General features: G+C 48.1%; 1 protein-coding gene across 26 annotated transcripts in view; it reads right to left on the bottom strand.

The window, feature by feature from the left end:
• The window catches only part of LOC144132256 (uncharacterized), a 317,492-nt gene that overhangs the window by 226,845 nt on the left and 73,649 nt on the right, over window positions 1-16,998 (bottom strand). For all 26 annotated transcript variants that reach the window (XM_077664514.1, XM_077664518.1, XM_077664524.1 and 23 more), the window contains 2 exons: window positions 6,206-6,233; window positions 5,456-5,682 (listed from right to left, as the gene is read on the bottom strand). In XM_077664514.1, coding sequence (XP_077520640.1) covers window positions 5,456-5,682; window positions 6,206-6,233 — 255 coding nt within the window. The remainder of the gene's footprint in view (window positions 1-5,455; window positions 5,683-6,205; window positions 6,234-16,998) is intronic.

The raw sequence follows: 16,998 nt of genomic DNA, 5'->3' as shown, positions 1-16,998 counted from the left end.
CACTGCAGGGGGCCACTTCATTACGCCATCAGGACGATGCATAGCGCGAGTGACTATCAAGGAACATACCTATCCTGCGACCTTTATAGCGTTACAGCAATGTTCCTGCAATGTCATATTGGGCAAGGATTTTCTAAATGAACATCAGGCAATCATCGACCTTCGATCCAAGCTCATCATGCTTTCGACGGGCGAAGCCATACCTTCGATGACAAGCACGAAACAGCATGTTGCCAGAATGTCCAGGATGAACACTTGAGCATCTCACCCCAATCAAGCGTCATGGTAACCGTAGGTACCACAGATGCCAAGAACATGGAAGCTCTCATCAAGGAGAACACGGAGTTGTTTCTAGAGCGAGGAATCGGCATCGCAAGAGCCACTGCACATCTCCGCAATGGACAAGCGGAAGTGCTGCTGCTGAACTTCACCGAAGATTGGTTTGGTTGATGGGGGTGTAACACCCCAAAGCGACTCAGGCTATGAGGGACACCGCAGTGAAGGGCTCCAGAAATTTCGACCATCTGGGGTTCTTTAACGTGCACTGACATCGCACAGTACACGGGCTTCTAGAATTTCGCCTCCATCGAAATTTGACCACCACGGCCAAGATCAAACCCGCATTTTTCGGGTCAGCTGCCGAGAGCCATAACCACTGAGCCACCGCGGCGGCTGAACTTAGCAAAGAATACGGGCACGTCAACAAAGAAACAACAATTGTTTTTTTCGACGAACAATCCGACATTCACGACGCCTTCACCCTCTCCGATTGAGTCCCAAAAGATTCACCTAAGGGAAATCACAAGCACGTCTTCGACATAAACCCAGCCCTGCCTCGGAACAGACAAGACCAGGTCCGCAATCTGCTTCAAAGCTACAGAGAGTGCTTCTCGTAATCACTGAAGATCCGACAAACACCGATTGCCAAGCATCGCATTATAACCGACCAGCACGCCCAACCTCTCCGCCAAAGCCCCTGCCGTGTGGCATTGCGAGAACAACAATCCGGGGCCAAGTGGAAGAAATGCTTCACGACGACGTTATCCAGCCATCAAAGAGCCTTTGGGCAGCACCGGTTGTTTTTTGAGAACAGTTTTGAGAGACACATTTGGAAAATAGATTGGCGGCATGAAGTCTCACTTCCGTGAAAACTGCACTATTTCTACCAAGCGGCTGCATACCTGGATGAGGAAACTCATCAATACGCCACTTATGGAATGTTACGACAAGGCCATCTGAGCATTTGTCGATGAAGGATCACCTGAGAAAGTTCCGTCGCCAGAGGAAACTACCCTGAGTGCCTGCACTACATGCCTCACAGAGCGGTAATGAGCCACAACTAAGATGTGCATTGTGTTCGATGTTTCTTCGCACGAGAAGAGTGCAAAGCCTTTGGAACAGAATCTGGAGGCAGGTCCAAATCTAAATACTGACGTCATGATCTCGCCGCATCGGTTCGAACGATAGAAGGCAGCCCTAACAACAGACACTGAGATGAAGGCCGTTCTTCAGATAGCGCTGCAGCGCAAAGCATTGCATTTCCTCAGGTTTAAAACTCCACCAAAGAGCGCTGAATGCCTGCCTGACCGAGAGACCAGAGTTCCTTTTGGAGCCACTTCAAGGCTGCCTGTTCACAGCCAGTATGAAGCACCATTCCTGGTACGCTGGCGTCCCAAGAGAGCATGACTCCTGCAAGACTTCATGAACATAGTCGGATAATCTTTTCATGGGGCTGATAATTCTGAAGACGCAATTCGAATGCAAGAAGAAATCCTGCATGCATCAATGTACATCCAGAAGCGCACCTCTAACAACTCGGGCGTGACAGCGACTTTACAAGAGAAAATTATGCCAGAAGAAAAGCCACTGGAAAGGCATTCGAAAACTGAATGGTAGTGGCAGTCGTCTTGAACAGTGTGACAGACACGCTACCATTCAAGCCTCACATTACTCTCCATTTCATTGAACAACACAAAGTGGTTTGCACTTCAGGCTGTCACACAGTTTGTAGGGCCCTCACTCAAATCTTGCGCCTCCCCCCTGCAAGTACCCTCGACCACCCTTTCTCTCCCGAGTGGGACAGGAGGAACCGGGCTATGTGGTGGGGCTATTTAAGGGGAGGCCCGACCACCGAGGCGCTCTCTTGATTCCTGCCGCGACGACCCCTGACCGCCCCAGTGCCGCAACACCGTGAGAGATTAAACCGCTTTTTTCTTAAGACCTGGCCCTCTTCTCTTTCTGTGTATCCTTGCACAGAGGAATCGCCCACAAGTTACACGACCACCATTTCCCCATTTCTGGTACAAGTGAAGGTCTCCTTGCAAGACCTGTGAAAAGCTGATCTTGACTGGGACGATGCACTGCCACCACATCTGGAAAAGACCTGGCAGGAATGGTCCACAACTTTAGCTTACCAAGGTTCCTAGGATCAGGGCAGCACTGAGCTTCACATTTTTGTGCATGCAAGTCTGAAAGCATAGGGCACTGCAGCATATGCGTGCGTACATGAAGCTGGCGGAAAAGCCCTGTTGCTTGCCAAGATGAGAGTTGCGCCGCTAAAGCTGGTCACTCTGGCAAGATTAGAATTAATGTCAGTGTTGACAGCAGAAAGAATGTACAGCTACATATCGAACAACTGGAAATTTAGCTTTTCCATTTAAGTCAGACTCTCAGATAATTCTCTACTGCATCAGGAAAGAGCCAAGAAACTGGAAGACTTCCAAAAGAAATGAGTTCAAGAGATTCATGATCTGTGCAAGTACTCCTGTTGGCATTTCACTCCTGTTAAGGAGAACCCAGATGACTTGCTTACCACAGAGATTTCTGCTGACCACTTGCTTCAGCCATGCTTACGGCGGCAAGGACCTATGTGGATTAGACTGGCCGCAGCTAGATCCACTGGAGGTCATTCAAGCGAAAATTGCTGAACAGAATTTCTCATCAGTTCATTTCATGAAGATGATCTTCTCGCAGTCTGAGCTGCCGGCTAAAAACTGTCACAGGCAGTCATGCGATGCATTGCATCATTATGTGCACATGTCTGCACATTAATTCCAATTCCACAGAGTGCTATTAAAAGTGGAAACTGACTACAGCAGCCATTTTCAGTGAAACCTAACAAGATGTGGCTAAAAAAAGAAAAAGGGGAGGGGCTGCTTACTCTGAAAAAAATTCGTCAAAGCGGAGCCTCGCTCCAAAAATTGTTTCGGGGGAAATAATTGCATTGCCTTGCATGGCAAATACAGTCGATCCCAGATATATCGAACTCTAAGGAGATCATGAAAAATTTTGATATATTGATAATCCGAAATACAAAATACGCCTATTAGATGCTTACTTCAAAATTGTACACATCTCAAACAATTTCCCCGGAATCGTGACAAGTTTGCTCCGGTCTGCTCCTCCAAAGTCCACAAAAAACGAAAGCACAGCTCCACGATCACCGCACTTTATTTCGCAAGAAAAAAGTCTGTGAGCATAGTTTGCCTCTTCTTCTACACCATGAAGTTCATTAAGCTGTCCTCAAGCTTGTTGATGGTACCCAAATGAGAAAGTCCAGTGCCTTCTATTGTACCACAACAGCAACGAATGACGCTGAATATGGATGCAAGTTCAGCAACAGTGCATGGCGGCTAGGAGATCTTTTTGCCTGAATCTTCGTCACTGCTCGGGTCCGCTTCCTCGGTACCTATGATGTCAGCCACAATCCCGGCATCAGCACGACCCGCAACGGCTTGCACATTGTCGTCAGCACTGACAAAACCTTGTGCTGTAACGCCGTCTGGGACGGCGCCTGCGAACACCGAGAGCTCACGAAACTCACTGTCCAGGCATCCAGCACTGTCGTCTTCTGTATCTAGACACCCGTCACCTGAAGCCACCACAAACCCTGCTTTGCGAAAGCAGTTCATGATTGTGCTTTGCTTCACGTCATTCCAGGCACCAGCCAGCATCTGTATGGCTCCGAGGAGGTCCACCATGAGTTCGATTCTCAGCCGAAGGTTGATTAGAAGCCTTTGTACCAGTCGCCATCTATAACCAACCTTAAACGCTTTCACTATGCCCTGATCGAGAGGTTGAAGCTTCACCGTTGTATTTGGCGGCAGAAATCTGATGGTGATCTGCTTCAACTGGCAGACGACATGATGGGCAGAACAGTTCTCAAGAAGACAAACCTTGCAGCCGACTTCTCCAGTTCGGCATCCCAAGTTCGGAGCCACTCGGTGAAAAGATCACGTGTCATCCAAGCCTTCTTATTAAATGCGTATCGAACTGGGAGGCCTTTTGTGTTTTTGAAGCAGCATGGTGACCTGCTTTTGCCGATAACCAGTGGCCGCAGTTTGCATGACCCATTCATTTTTGCAGAAAGCAAAATCAAGACGCACACTTTGCTGTTCTTTCCACCATGGCATACACTGCCTTCAGGTGCAGAGTCTTATTTGGCAGCATTTGCCAAAACAATGGTGTCTCATCTGCATTGAATATTTGCAATGGCAAAAAGCTACTGTAAATCTCTCGCCACTCTTTGGACAGCCCCTTCTCCGTGTCAATGCCTCGCTTTTGCCCGAGAGGGTCTTTCCGACGATGCTGTATCGACGCTGCTGCCAACAAGTGCCACCAGTGAAGCTCTCTTCTCCGAAGGCTACAGCAAACCATTTCGCTGTCTCCATGGGCATCGGGCCGTCGACAGGGATGTTTCTGGGACGTGTCTCTATAAACCAGTTCGATATATCAAATATGGGGTGCACGGAAGTTTGATAAACGCAAACAAATTTGCAACACTTTTGCATGAGATTCCCAAGGAGGTTTTACAACTGTTCGATATAGGCAATAATTCGATATATCAGGGTTCAATATATCCAGGATCGAGTGTAATTGCATGGCCTTGACAGGGATGATAAATACTCAGTTGTGGTGGAAATTTTGCTATAGTGGTGTTCGTTATGCTGACAGGGATCGGAGATACTTAGTTGTGGTGGAAATTTTGCTACAGTGGTATTTGTTGTGGTGGGGTTTGACTATTACCTTTACCACGAACCGACTAGCCCAAACAAGAGTTTTACGTCTATAAATGCAAAATGTTCTACCGACACTACTAATGCAGATTTGTAGCAACATTCTATGATAGCATGTGCATTTTTTAGTTCTGGGAACACACAACCTATAGGCTTACAATGTACAATTACCCTCTTTTCAATGGTGCCGCATGCTTCCGATAGAATAATGCAAAAAGACGAACTGCGCAACAAGAACACGAACGAAAGGGAGGCAGACACACACTAACGCACACACTGCGTTAGTGTGTGTCTGCCTCCCTTTCGTCCGTGTTCTTGTTGCGCAGTTCGTCTTTTTGCATTATGATCAACCAACTAGCCCGACAAGTCCTGTTGTTCCGATAGAAGTCACTTTTTGGCATATGCTTTCGCCCAAATGGTGAGTTATAAGGCTCAGTTACCTCCACTGCTGATGCAGGCAATGCCGGCACTGCTGCTGGCGATGCTGGTACTGGCGACGCCGGTTCTAGTGCAGCCGGTGCTGACTGTCGAGTTACTCGTGCTGACTTGAACTTGCCAGAATGCCGTGGCCCCGCGTTTCGCACCACCTCGTGAGGTGGCTGGTGGATGGTGGCACGCTTAAAGTTGAAGTTGTCAGCCGTCAGTGGAAGCTTGCGATTTTTTGCCACTGCGTACACGGGTGGGAAAAGCATAGAAAACCAATTTCTCATTCAGCAAACAGCAGCACACAGAAACTGGAACCAAGAACAGAGAGGTGTCATTCATCAACTTGACATCAATTTGAAAAGGGGCTTTTCACTGTGCACCAAGGTCTGGGATCTGAGCCCCTTTTGCCAAGCTAATGTGACCCTGCACAACGTATGGGCCATTGGAAGGGCTTATTCATCCACAATGTAAAGTCAACACACCAGACACCACTGTGTGTTTGTTTCCAAGGATCATGCCTCTACAGGACTGGTTCTGGCTGCTTGCGCTGTAATCCCACAAGTCACCTGTCACATCCGAACTACTAAAGTTCCTTTGCCGATCAAGAGAAGATGGGTTTAGTATAGTTTAAGTAGTCACTGCATTGTTATTACATCATGCCAGCCTGTGCTCAGTCTGAGGGCATGCACACAGCTCTTCTTGCACAGTTATTCAAGAACAACAGCCGCAAGCATTTCTAATCGAAAGGAAAAGCCCAGACTTACAGTAGGCAGAAACTTCAGGCATGGACCTCTGAAAACAGCAACAAAAAAGAAATGTAAAAAAAAATTCTGCCCCATTTCACCTCACCAACTTGTCTGAATATACTGCAAGACCTACAACATTCACCAGAAGCAGCTGGCCTATGTGGGCACTTTGCTGCAAACACTTGTGGCTGAGCACGAAACATGTGATGGTCCTTGGTGGTCGTGCTGTGACAAAACATTTATTACTTCTGCCAAATTATATTGCTGGGCAGGATTTTGTTTCAGTGAAAACCAATTTTTACGGCTGCACATCTTAGTGGCTTTTGTACAGGCAGTTTCTACAGGTGACAGTGTAATTTCTGTGCCACATTAGCTCCCTGCTTGCTAAAAAAAATTTTCAGGGACACATTTGCCCATTTCATTTATTATTAATAAAGGACTATGGACACCAAACTTTTGCTTGCATGTTTAAATCTCTCCAAAAATGTGTTGCAACACTAGAATACATAGATCACCCTATGATATTGTCACGTAGTAGTGACTGCAGTCCAGCAAGCAGGAAGATAGCAAAAATGGCTTCCAAACGAAACAAAGAACTGAATGACTCAGTGGCGGTGTAGCAACAAGCGTGCTCGGCGGATGTAGAACAGAATTCCCGCCGTTCTCGTCCGTGCTCAATATAAAGCTAATAGCGAACTTTTGAGATATGGTGTGCAAAGTTACCACGACATTCTGGAACAACGTAGAATCGGCTCTGCCTGGATACGATCAACTGAGATGAATCCGGTCACATCTTCCATCACAATCAAAGCGCTAAAGCCGCGTGCTGGCAGCTTTGAAGAATTAGCAGCAATATTCACCGACGCCAGCTAAACAACTTACAATTGAATTTCTTCTTGATGTCGTTTTGGTTTCGTTAACCGAACGACAGCTGTGACATGTACTTGGTACTCAGTTCAGATAAGGTACAAAAAACAGCAATATAACTGCTGGTACATCATCTGTTGTCATTGCAGCTTTTGAAGTAGGATGATTGAAGTGTTTAAGTTAATTCAAACTACATATCAGCATTTATATTGCAGTGCTTTTTATGCCTCATTTGGCCTAAAGCCCAACTGCATGTCACAGTCATCGTTCAGCTGATGAAACGAAAATCGAAACAGCATGAGAAAGAAATTTAATTATCAATTACTGAGCAATCGCAGGTGATTGTCGTCAAACCTCGTTACAAAGAACGTGAATATTGTGAATTACTGGCTACATCAAAGTGATCCTAAATATTTTTAACAAACACATGCATTTCTTACTTTATATATAAAACGCGGCTTGTCATAAAATGGATATATCGAACTGCCGAACACCAATCGTGCCAGGTCGGCTGGAAGGCGGCAGGCACTGCCTCACTACACTGGTGACTGGTGGTGGAGCGGCAAGCGTTTGTGCAGTGGTTCACGCTTTACCTCGCTTCGGCACCACAGAAGATATAGCGGCAAGAAAAGTTGGTAGCCAGGCAGTTGGCACCCGTTTGTGCTTCCCGCACTCGACAATAGCGACCCGGAATCAGCGACACAGCCGGTTGTTGTAGCTTTCCAGCAGCATGGAGGGAGGTGGTGAAAACAGCAGGTTTCGTTGTGGTGCAATTTTTTTTATGTGACACCCCCGTAATGTGAGGAAGTCACCTTCGCTGAAATGTGAATTGCCACCGCAGACTGCGGTGCTCTGCAGCGAAGCCAACTTCACTAGTGTTTGCCGCTGGGTTTTTTGCAGCCTCCGCAATCACCGCGAGTAGCTTCAAAACGGTGCTAAAGCTAAAAGGTATTTACCAGTTGGTGTTCTTTCGCTGGCTAAATTTAGCTTCTCCACTGCGAGCTTTTTGGCGATATTTTATAGTATGAATTTCGGCAGTTCGTAAAAAATCGCAAAATATTTCAGTACAGCTGAAATTCATACTATAAAATATCGCCAAAAAACTCTCGATAGAGAAGCTATATTTATAGCTCAAATTTGTAAGTTTTAGCGAACTGTGATCCATACATTTGAGTTTCTAACACATCAGTTGAAAGAAGGAACGAAAATTAAGTGCCTACAGTCGTTTAAGCCAGGGTCATGGTCCTAAGAAAGCAGAGGCCAACTACGCAATAACTCTTTCATCATGATCATGATCTGCCTGAAAACATACATTGCTCAGCAAAACCTAACACAATAACCTCTAATAATTAATTTTATTTCTTACTGAAATAAGCATAAAACAATCTGAACAACTTTAGTATTATCTGTGGTATTGTTTGGTATTGTAACGTGAAGATGTGCACACCAAAAGGGAAAAATATATTTACAGGGAAACAGCTTACAGCCACGCAGCCGAACAACCGGGCACGCAAAGCCCAGCAGCAGAAACGCACTTCGTCCTCTTCGCGTTCCAAGCGCGAGCGCACCAAGCACGAGCGTTCCAAGCACAAGCACAACCGTAGCATAACTCCCGGCGGCAAAAGCACCGTCCCGGTGCTAAGTGGATGATGTAGCAGGCGTGTGGTACGGTTTGAGACGGACTACATGAACGACGTCAGTCAAAGGGCTAGTGGACGACGTCGGAGCATGAAGAGGTGTAATCTCGTAGGTCACGTCGGTCACCTGACGGAGAACTCGATAAGGGCCACTGTACTGACGTAGAAGTGTCTCAGAGAGACCGACATGGCGAGAAGGAGACCAAAGGAGGACGAGTGAGCCCGGCGGATAGTGTACTGGGCGATGCCGGCGGTCGTAAACTGACTTCTGGTAGGTCTGAGATGCGGTGAGCCGGTCTCGGGCGATTTCACGGGCCATAGTTGCTCGGGAGATGGCGTCACGTGCATACTCTGTGGTCGAGGCAGTAGAACTCGGTAGTAATGTATCCAATGGCAGCGCAGGATGCCGACCAAACAGAAGGTAGAAAGGAGAATAGCCGGTGGTATCATGCCGCGACGAATTATAAGCAAATGTTACATAAGGCAAGGCAACGTCCCAATCGCGGTGGTCGGGCGAGACATACATGGATAGCATATCGGTCAGAGTCCTGTTGAGGCGCTCGGTAAGCCCGTTCGTCTGGGGATGGTAAGCTGTAGTGAGCTTATGCTGCGTGCCACAGGACCGGAGGATATCGTCAACTACTCGGGACAAAAAGTAGCGGCCGCGGTCCGTCAGCAATTGGTGTGGAGCGCCGTGGTGAAGGATTACGTTCTGCAATAGGAAGTCGGCGACATCGGTTGCGCAACTTGTTGGTAACGCACGCGTGATAGCGTACCGGGTCGCATAGTCGGTCGCGACAGCAATCCAACGGTTGCCGGAGCAGGACGTCGGGAAAGGTCCGAGAAGGTCGAGTCCAACACGGTAGAATGGTTCGAGAGGTACGTCAATAGGCTGTAGAAGGCCAGCAGGCAACGTTGATGGTCTCTTCCTGCGTTGACAGAGGTCGCAGGAGGCAACGTAACGCCGAACAGAGCGGTACAGACCAGGCCAAAAGAAGCGGCGTCGGACCCGATCGTATGTGCGGGAGACGCCGAGGTGGCCTGAGGTCGGTAGGTCGTGTAGTTCCGCTAGGACAGATGAACGGAGACGCTGGGGAACGACTAGCAGGAGCGGAGGTCCGTCAGGACGAAGGTTGCGGCGGTATAGGACGCCATCCTGAGTGTCCAGTACACAACGCACCATCATACAGCAAGAGGTGGACAAGATGCTCAGTAAAGACATCATAGAGCCCTCGTCGAGCCCTTGGGCCTCACCAGTTGTGCTGGTTAAAAAGAAGGACGGCAGCTGGCGCTTTTGCGTTGATTACCGGCACCTAAACAACATAACAAAAAAAGACGTCTATCCACTCCCAAGAATAGACGATGCTTTGGACTGCCTTCACGGAGCCAAATTTTTCTCTTCAATTGACCTTCGGTCCGGGTATTGGCAAATCTCTGTTGATGACAATGACCGCGAAAAGACGGCATTCGTCACACCGGACGGCTTATATCAGTTTAAAGTTATGCCATTCGGTCTCTGTAATGCGCCAGCTACCTTCGAAAGAATGATGGACTCCTTGCTTCGCGGCTTTAAATGGTCCACATGTCTATGTTACCTCGACGATGTTGTGGTTTTTTCGCCCACGTTTACCCCGCACCTCCACCAATAATGTAACGTGAAGATGTGCACACCAAAAGGGAAAAATATATTTACAGGGAAACAGCTTACAGCCACGCACCGAACAACCGGGCACGCGAAGCCCAGCAGCAGAAACGCACTTCGTCCTCTTCGCGTTCCAAGCGCGAGCGCACCAAGCACGAGCGTTCCAAGCACAAGCACAACCGTAGCAGTATTATACCATGAAGTGATCACCTTTCAACAAAATATGATTTACATGCTGTTTAATGCAAAATGTTTTTCCTTTCAAAAATACTCATTTTATTAAGGCTTAAAAGGGAGACTGAGGAGAAATTGAAGTTGGCTTGTGTTGACAGAACACCTAAACACAAAAACACCACTCTTTCTGAAAACAAAGCTGTTGTAAGGTAGAAAAGAGCAAGAACTAAAACGCAGGTATCGCCGCCACAGGCCAACCTCACAAGTACAAGAGTGATGATGAAAGAGAAAAAAAAAAGGCAAACTAAGTGTCTAGGAGGAAAAGAGTGAGAAAAGGTTGCACTCGCCAAAATGTCGATACCTGCTGTATACCGCAGGAACAGGAACGTCATCGGAGCTGAGATCTTTGACAATGGCATGTGCAGCGCATTAATGTTTGAGGCCCATGCCAGTGCGCTTCGAACACCAGTTTATCACCATCACTTAGATGCAATATCATAGGTACAGGCAGCGCTGTACCAAGCATGTAGTGATGTGGAGGAGCCATCGACAATGTGCTATGTCGTGCCACTTGTTGCACCCAACACCCGACAGATAGTGCCGCCTTTACACAGGCGCTTGGGTTTCAAGGCACGAGAGGAGTGGATGACGCAGGCGGCAGCTCCTGTGACAAGACCAAGGCGGTGCTGCACATCAAGCATTGACTGATTTGCTGATGTCTCTACCCACCAGAAGACGAAGGGTCAAATCTGAAAAAACTTATGTGTGAACCTCTCCCTTTTGCCCTTCTTCTCTTTCATTTTCATTTTTTTTTGTGTTTCTAACCCTTCTTTATCACTCCATTATGTCCGGGCTCCCTGCTTAGCGGTGCCTGCCCGTTACAAAAGGTAAGGCATGCATGAAAGAAAATGAAAGGGAAAAAGGCCGCCACCGTCTGGAAGCCGAAGTAACAAGTGTTAGCACAGAGGCCGAGGCGCACGTCGACAGTCGCACTTGATGAGAACGCACACGTTCCTGTTCACAATAGGATGGAAGGGCACGACCAATTTTAATGGCCGCCATCTCCAAAACTATGCCATCATTTCATCTCCTGACATCATACCGGAAGGGGTGCTAAGGGTGGGAGGGCACAACCAATTCTAATGGGTGACATCTCGAAACTATGCCGCCATTTCGTCCCTTGATGCCATACTGGAAGGGTGGCGGTAAGGGATAAGAGGGCACAACCAATTTCATGGGCGCCATCTCGAAACTACGTCGCCATTTCGTCCCCTGATGTCATAATGGAAGGGGAGGGGGAATGGGGAAGGGATGGAAGGGCACAACCAATTTTTATGATCGCCATTTCGAAACTATGCTGCCATTTCGTCCCCTGATATCATACTGGAAGAGCGGTAAGGGATGGGAGGGCACAACCAATTTCAATGGGCACTGTCACGACGCAGCTGGCGTACGTCGTGGTAAGGCGTGAGGAGGGCCGCCGAAGGGAAGCAGGGAAACGCGTCGACAAAAGGAAGAGGCTCTCAAGGTGGCGTAGCGCGCGCGAGTTTCGGGAGCCTCAGCCTAAGCGAGGAGGAATGGTCTGATCAGACGCATGTGTCGTAAAGGGTTTCTCTCCCCTCGTTGTGGCATGTTTCTGGTTAGCCACGGCAGCTTGCTCGATGGGCCAGCGCCGGAGGCGAGCGGGCATCCGGGCACCCTAGGCCAGAGCGGCTAACAGTGATGCATGTGTCGTAAATGGTTTCTCCCCCCTCGTTGTGGCATGTTTCTAGTTAGCCACGGCAGCTTGCTCGATGGGCCAGCGCAGGAGGTGAGCGGGCGTCCGGCCACTCTAGGCCAGAGCGGCTAACAGGACGCATGTGTCGTAAATGGTTTCTCTCCCCTCGTTGTGGCACTTTTCTAGTTAGCCACGGAAGCTTGCAGCGAGCCGTGTGTTCGATATTTTGTACTTTTCTTTTGCGTTGCAAGGCGTGTGTTTTATATTGTGTGCTTTTCTTTTGTGTTGTGATATGTGGCACCCGAAATGTGGCGGGAAAGTCACCTATTGGCTGAGGGTGTAGTTTTGGCAGGAGGACAAGGAGATGGGTGGGCGCTAAGGAGAGCGCGGGGAGTTTGGTTGGTGGCAGCCGGACAGATCGGTCGTGTGCGGCCGGTAGTGGTCCCGGGGTCACGGAGTTGGAGAAGCGAGTTCCTTGAGCGGTGGCCGGGCGGGTTGGCCGTGCGGTGGCCAACAGTGGTCTGGAGTCGCGAGAGTTTGGAGTTCTGTCTTTTTTTTTGTTAAAGCGGAGAGGCCGAAACCTTTCGGCATATGTAAATCAGTTCTGTAAATATTCTAATAAATAACTTTTTGAGGAAAAGCTTTCCAAGTGCCAAGACCAGAAGACCTGCACGCCTGTCTCAAACTCACCAGTCGCGAAGTACGTCCCCCGGGTCACTCACGAGACCCGCCCTCTACCACTCCCCGACAACATCTGGATGCAACAACAATCGACCAGAGAGAGGGAAAAAAATCGTGACTGGCACCATCTCGAAACTATACCGCCATTTAGTCCCCTGACGTCATACTGGAAGGGGGGGTAAGGGATGGGAGGGCACAGCCAATTTTAATGGGCGCCCTCTCGAAACTATGCCGCCATTTCATCCCCTGATGTCATACTGGAAGGGAGGGGTAAGGGGGGAAGGGATGGAAGGGCACAACCAATTTTAATGACCGTCATTTCGAAACTATGCTGCCATTTCGTCCTCTGACATCATACTGGAAGAGCGATAAGGGATGAGAGGGCACAACCAATTTCAATGGGCACCATCTTGAAACTATACCGCCATTTAGTCCCCTGACATCATACTGGAAGGGGGGTAAAGGATGGGAGGGCACAACCAATTTTAATGGGCACCATCTAGAAACTATGCCACCATTTCGTCCCCTGACAACATACTGGAAGGGGGGGGGAAGAAATGGAAGGGCACAGCCAATTTTAATGGGTGCCATATCGAAACTATGCCACCATTTCGTCCCCTGACGTCATCTTGGAAGGGTGGGTAAGGGATGGGAGGGCACAACCAATATATAAGGCTGTATAAGGCTGAGAACAACTTTTTCACTCGTTCGCTATCATATCAATTTTGAAGATGATATTATTCCTTACTTGTAAGCTGGTATATATTTCTCTGTGTTGCCTTCAAATAAATCAGTTGTGAGTGGCGCTCCATCCCATCTTTCTGCCTTGTGTTGTGTCTGTTTTTGTGCCTGTAACTAAAGTCCTGTAGATGGCACTAGAAGTCTCAATGCGAGATGTGTTTTCTAGTTGCTGCCACAGATGGCGCTGTGATCTCAGGGTGGTAGCAGACCGCATGAAATCTCGAAACTTGATGAGTACCTGCTGCCACAGATGGCGCTGCGATCTCAGGGTAGTAGCAGACCCCACGAAATTCAAAACAAGATGAGTAAGAGCTCACGCTCTTAAAAGAAAACGAAAGAGAAAAAAAGAAAGGGAGGCCCAGTTTAGATTCAATTTTGCGGTTTCATGTGTTTACACACTATGCTCCACTAAAGCATCAGTTGATACTTGGTTTGCAGCACCACCTCGGTCTTGTCACAGGAGCTGCTGCCTTCGTCATCCACTCCCGGGCTTTGAAACCCAAGCGCCTGTGGACAGGTGACCCACCAGCCCATACTGGTCAACAGCGCTTAGACTCATGGACGGAACACAAAACACGACGACATATGCGCTTTGTGTTCCGTTTGTGTGTCTAAGCGCTGTTGAGCAATATGATGCAACACCAACAACCTTGTCCCACCCACCCATTTGTCCACCCGTCCATCCAACCACCCATCCGTCCATCCGCCCATTAATACTGTTGTTTACAAGATGTAGGTGAGTAGGCCACAATGGCTCATGGACGGAACACAAAACACGACGACATATGCGCTTTGTGTTCCGTTTGTGTGTCTAAGCGCTGTTGAGCAATATGATGCAACACCAACAACCTTGTCCCACCCACCCATTTGTCCACCCGTCCATCCAACCACCCATCCGTCCATCCGCCCATTAATACTGTTGTTTACAAGATGTAGGTGAGTAGGCCACAATGGCTTTGTCGACGTAACCATAAATATATGCCTGCTACACTAAAACTAGACATAATTGCATAAATGCGAACTGGTGCGAAGACAGGAGGACGAACACACAAGGACCGAACTGGTGCCAACTACCAACTGAGTTTATTTGTTCAGAAAAGCCGCTAATAAACCACTTAGTATACACAAAAGCAGAAAAAAATAGAATGGATAAGCATTATATATACTGCCAAAGCAACCTAAGCAGAGATTAAAGCGTGAGCAGTGATCGTGAGGGTGCTGCTGCGGGCTAGTTGGTATAACATTAGCAAATAGGGGAACAGCGCAAACACGGGACGATGACACCAGCGCCTGTGTCGTTCATCTCTATCTCGTCCTATGTTTGCACTGTTCCCCTAATTAGTGGGCAATGATCCATTTAAAAAAAAAGCTTCTTGATCTAAAAGTGACAGTGATTGCTAACGCAGGAAGAGCCGCCTCTTTGCTTGATAAAATATGCATCAATGATATCCCTTTCCAATCTTTCTTTTGATCTATATATGAATTGTTTTTTTGATCATCGCAGAACATTTAAAATTTTTACCATGAGTGCCCATGTGGCTGCCATCGCCAATTGTAGCGAGAGCTACACTACACCAGCTCTTCGAGCCTTCAGCGTGGCACCCCTTGAGCTCCGTGGCGGCGCTGTGGCCTTGGTCACGTGGTGCGGAGAATGGCGCGGCAGCCACCGAAACCGAGCTGCAACAGCTGTGCGCACGCGCCGTATTGAGTGGGAGAGTGAATCCACATCTAGGGACAAAGATGAAGAAAAAATGCCAGAGAAACGAAGCGGCGAAAGGCTGACTTTGCAATTCGACTGAGCGAGTTCCCCTCGGCCAGATGTAGCTTCGCGTCACTCAAGGTTTAACCAGAGATAAACCAGAGCCAATTTTTTCACTGTTCTCTCATGCTGCCTTGCTCTGTTGTTAAAGCACAGGCCAGTTTGACCAATGTATTCAGGGCCGCAAGTTGGAGGCACTGAGTAGACGACACCAACAGGACTTGTCGGGCTAGTTGGTTGATCATAATGCAAAAAAGACGAACTGCGCAACAAGAACACGGACGAAAGGGAGGCAGACACACACTAACGCAGACTTACAACTTTACTAAAGGAAGGAATACAAGGCAAATATATATAGCGATCCCCAACGCACTTCAAATCTGATCAATATGGCACGTGACAATCTGCCCAGGCGATAAACAGACCACACAAGAACCAACCGCTTACAAGATAATCTTATACCGGGCCGGCCCTTTCTATGAAAACAAAAAGCAAAGGAACGCTTAGCGACAGTGCACACTTGAGAATTACGCGTTCTGCAAAGTAAGGAAATTCATAACAAAACCACACCACTGTAGCCATCTGATACCACTAAAGCTCGAACCGCTTACAAGCTCAGGTGCTGACACCAAAACCAAGAGACAAAGCACTCCCCCTTTTGAAAGCAAACAAAACGGGAAACAAAAACAACCACATCGGTCATCGTCAAAAACAAAAAAAACGGTGAAAAAAGGCACCAGGTCAAAAGGGTAAAAAAACCAAGAATCAGCTCAAGAAGCTACGTCACAAAAACAGTGAAAATAGGCACCGAGTCATTTAAAAAAACAAAAAGATGAAAGACGGGACAACAGTTTAAGACAACAACGGTTTTAAAAAACGACACCGGTTTCGACAAGGTCTCAATTCACTACCTTATAGAGTAGACACGGCTGAAACCATTTTTAAACAAATCACTGACACGTTAAGATAGGTGGCCACACAGCATAAGTGGAACTGCTGCATCCCACTGCCTCTTACGAGCCTTTAGTATGGAGATCAAAAAGGGACGTATGTGTCCCATTGTCCTACAGAGCGTTAACACGAATGCCCGAGTGCATGTCTTACACCGACATTAGAGCTGCTGAGCACTAGGCACTGGGTCTAAGACAACGCTGCATGGTGTGTTTGCGGTGGTTGGCGATAGCAAGTGCCCTGCTTCCACTCCAACGTTGTCTCAGACCTACTGGCCGACACCCAGCGGCGGTAATGTCAGTGGAAGACGCGCTCGAGTGTTCGTGTTAAGCGTGCTGCCGGTGGTACATACTGTTTCAAGCCCTTGTCACTGCCACTTCGTCCCATTCACGCCTCACTGTGTCTTCTTTTTAACTGCCCTTTCTACTCTTTGCCACACTCAGATGTAGCACCTGTTTTCTTGTAGCATTATCTTTGTGCTGCCGAAAGCGTCGAACGCATACCTGGCTCCGCCGCTATGTTCTATGATATGCCTATTTGGAAGTGTTGTTTCAGTCCGGAATAAACTGGTATATCCTATGCTGACTGTGGGTGTGTCACTTGTTGGGCAAGGCCACGGCTCATGGACCCGTTCCCTGAAAG

This window comes from Amblyomma americanum, chromosome 5, assembly GCF_052857255.1.
Source record: "Amblyomma americanum isolate KBUSLIRL-KWMA chromosome 5, ASM5285725v1, whole genome shotgun sequence".
NCBI lineage: Eukaryota > Metazoa > Arthropoda > Arachnida > Ixodida > Ixodidae > Amblyomma > Amblyomma americanum.
Note: the sequence above shows the minus strand (reverse complement) of the source record. Positions and strands in the feature narration are given on the sequence as shown.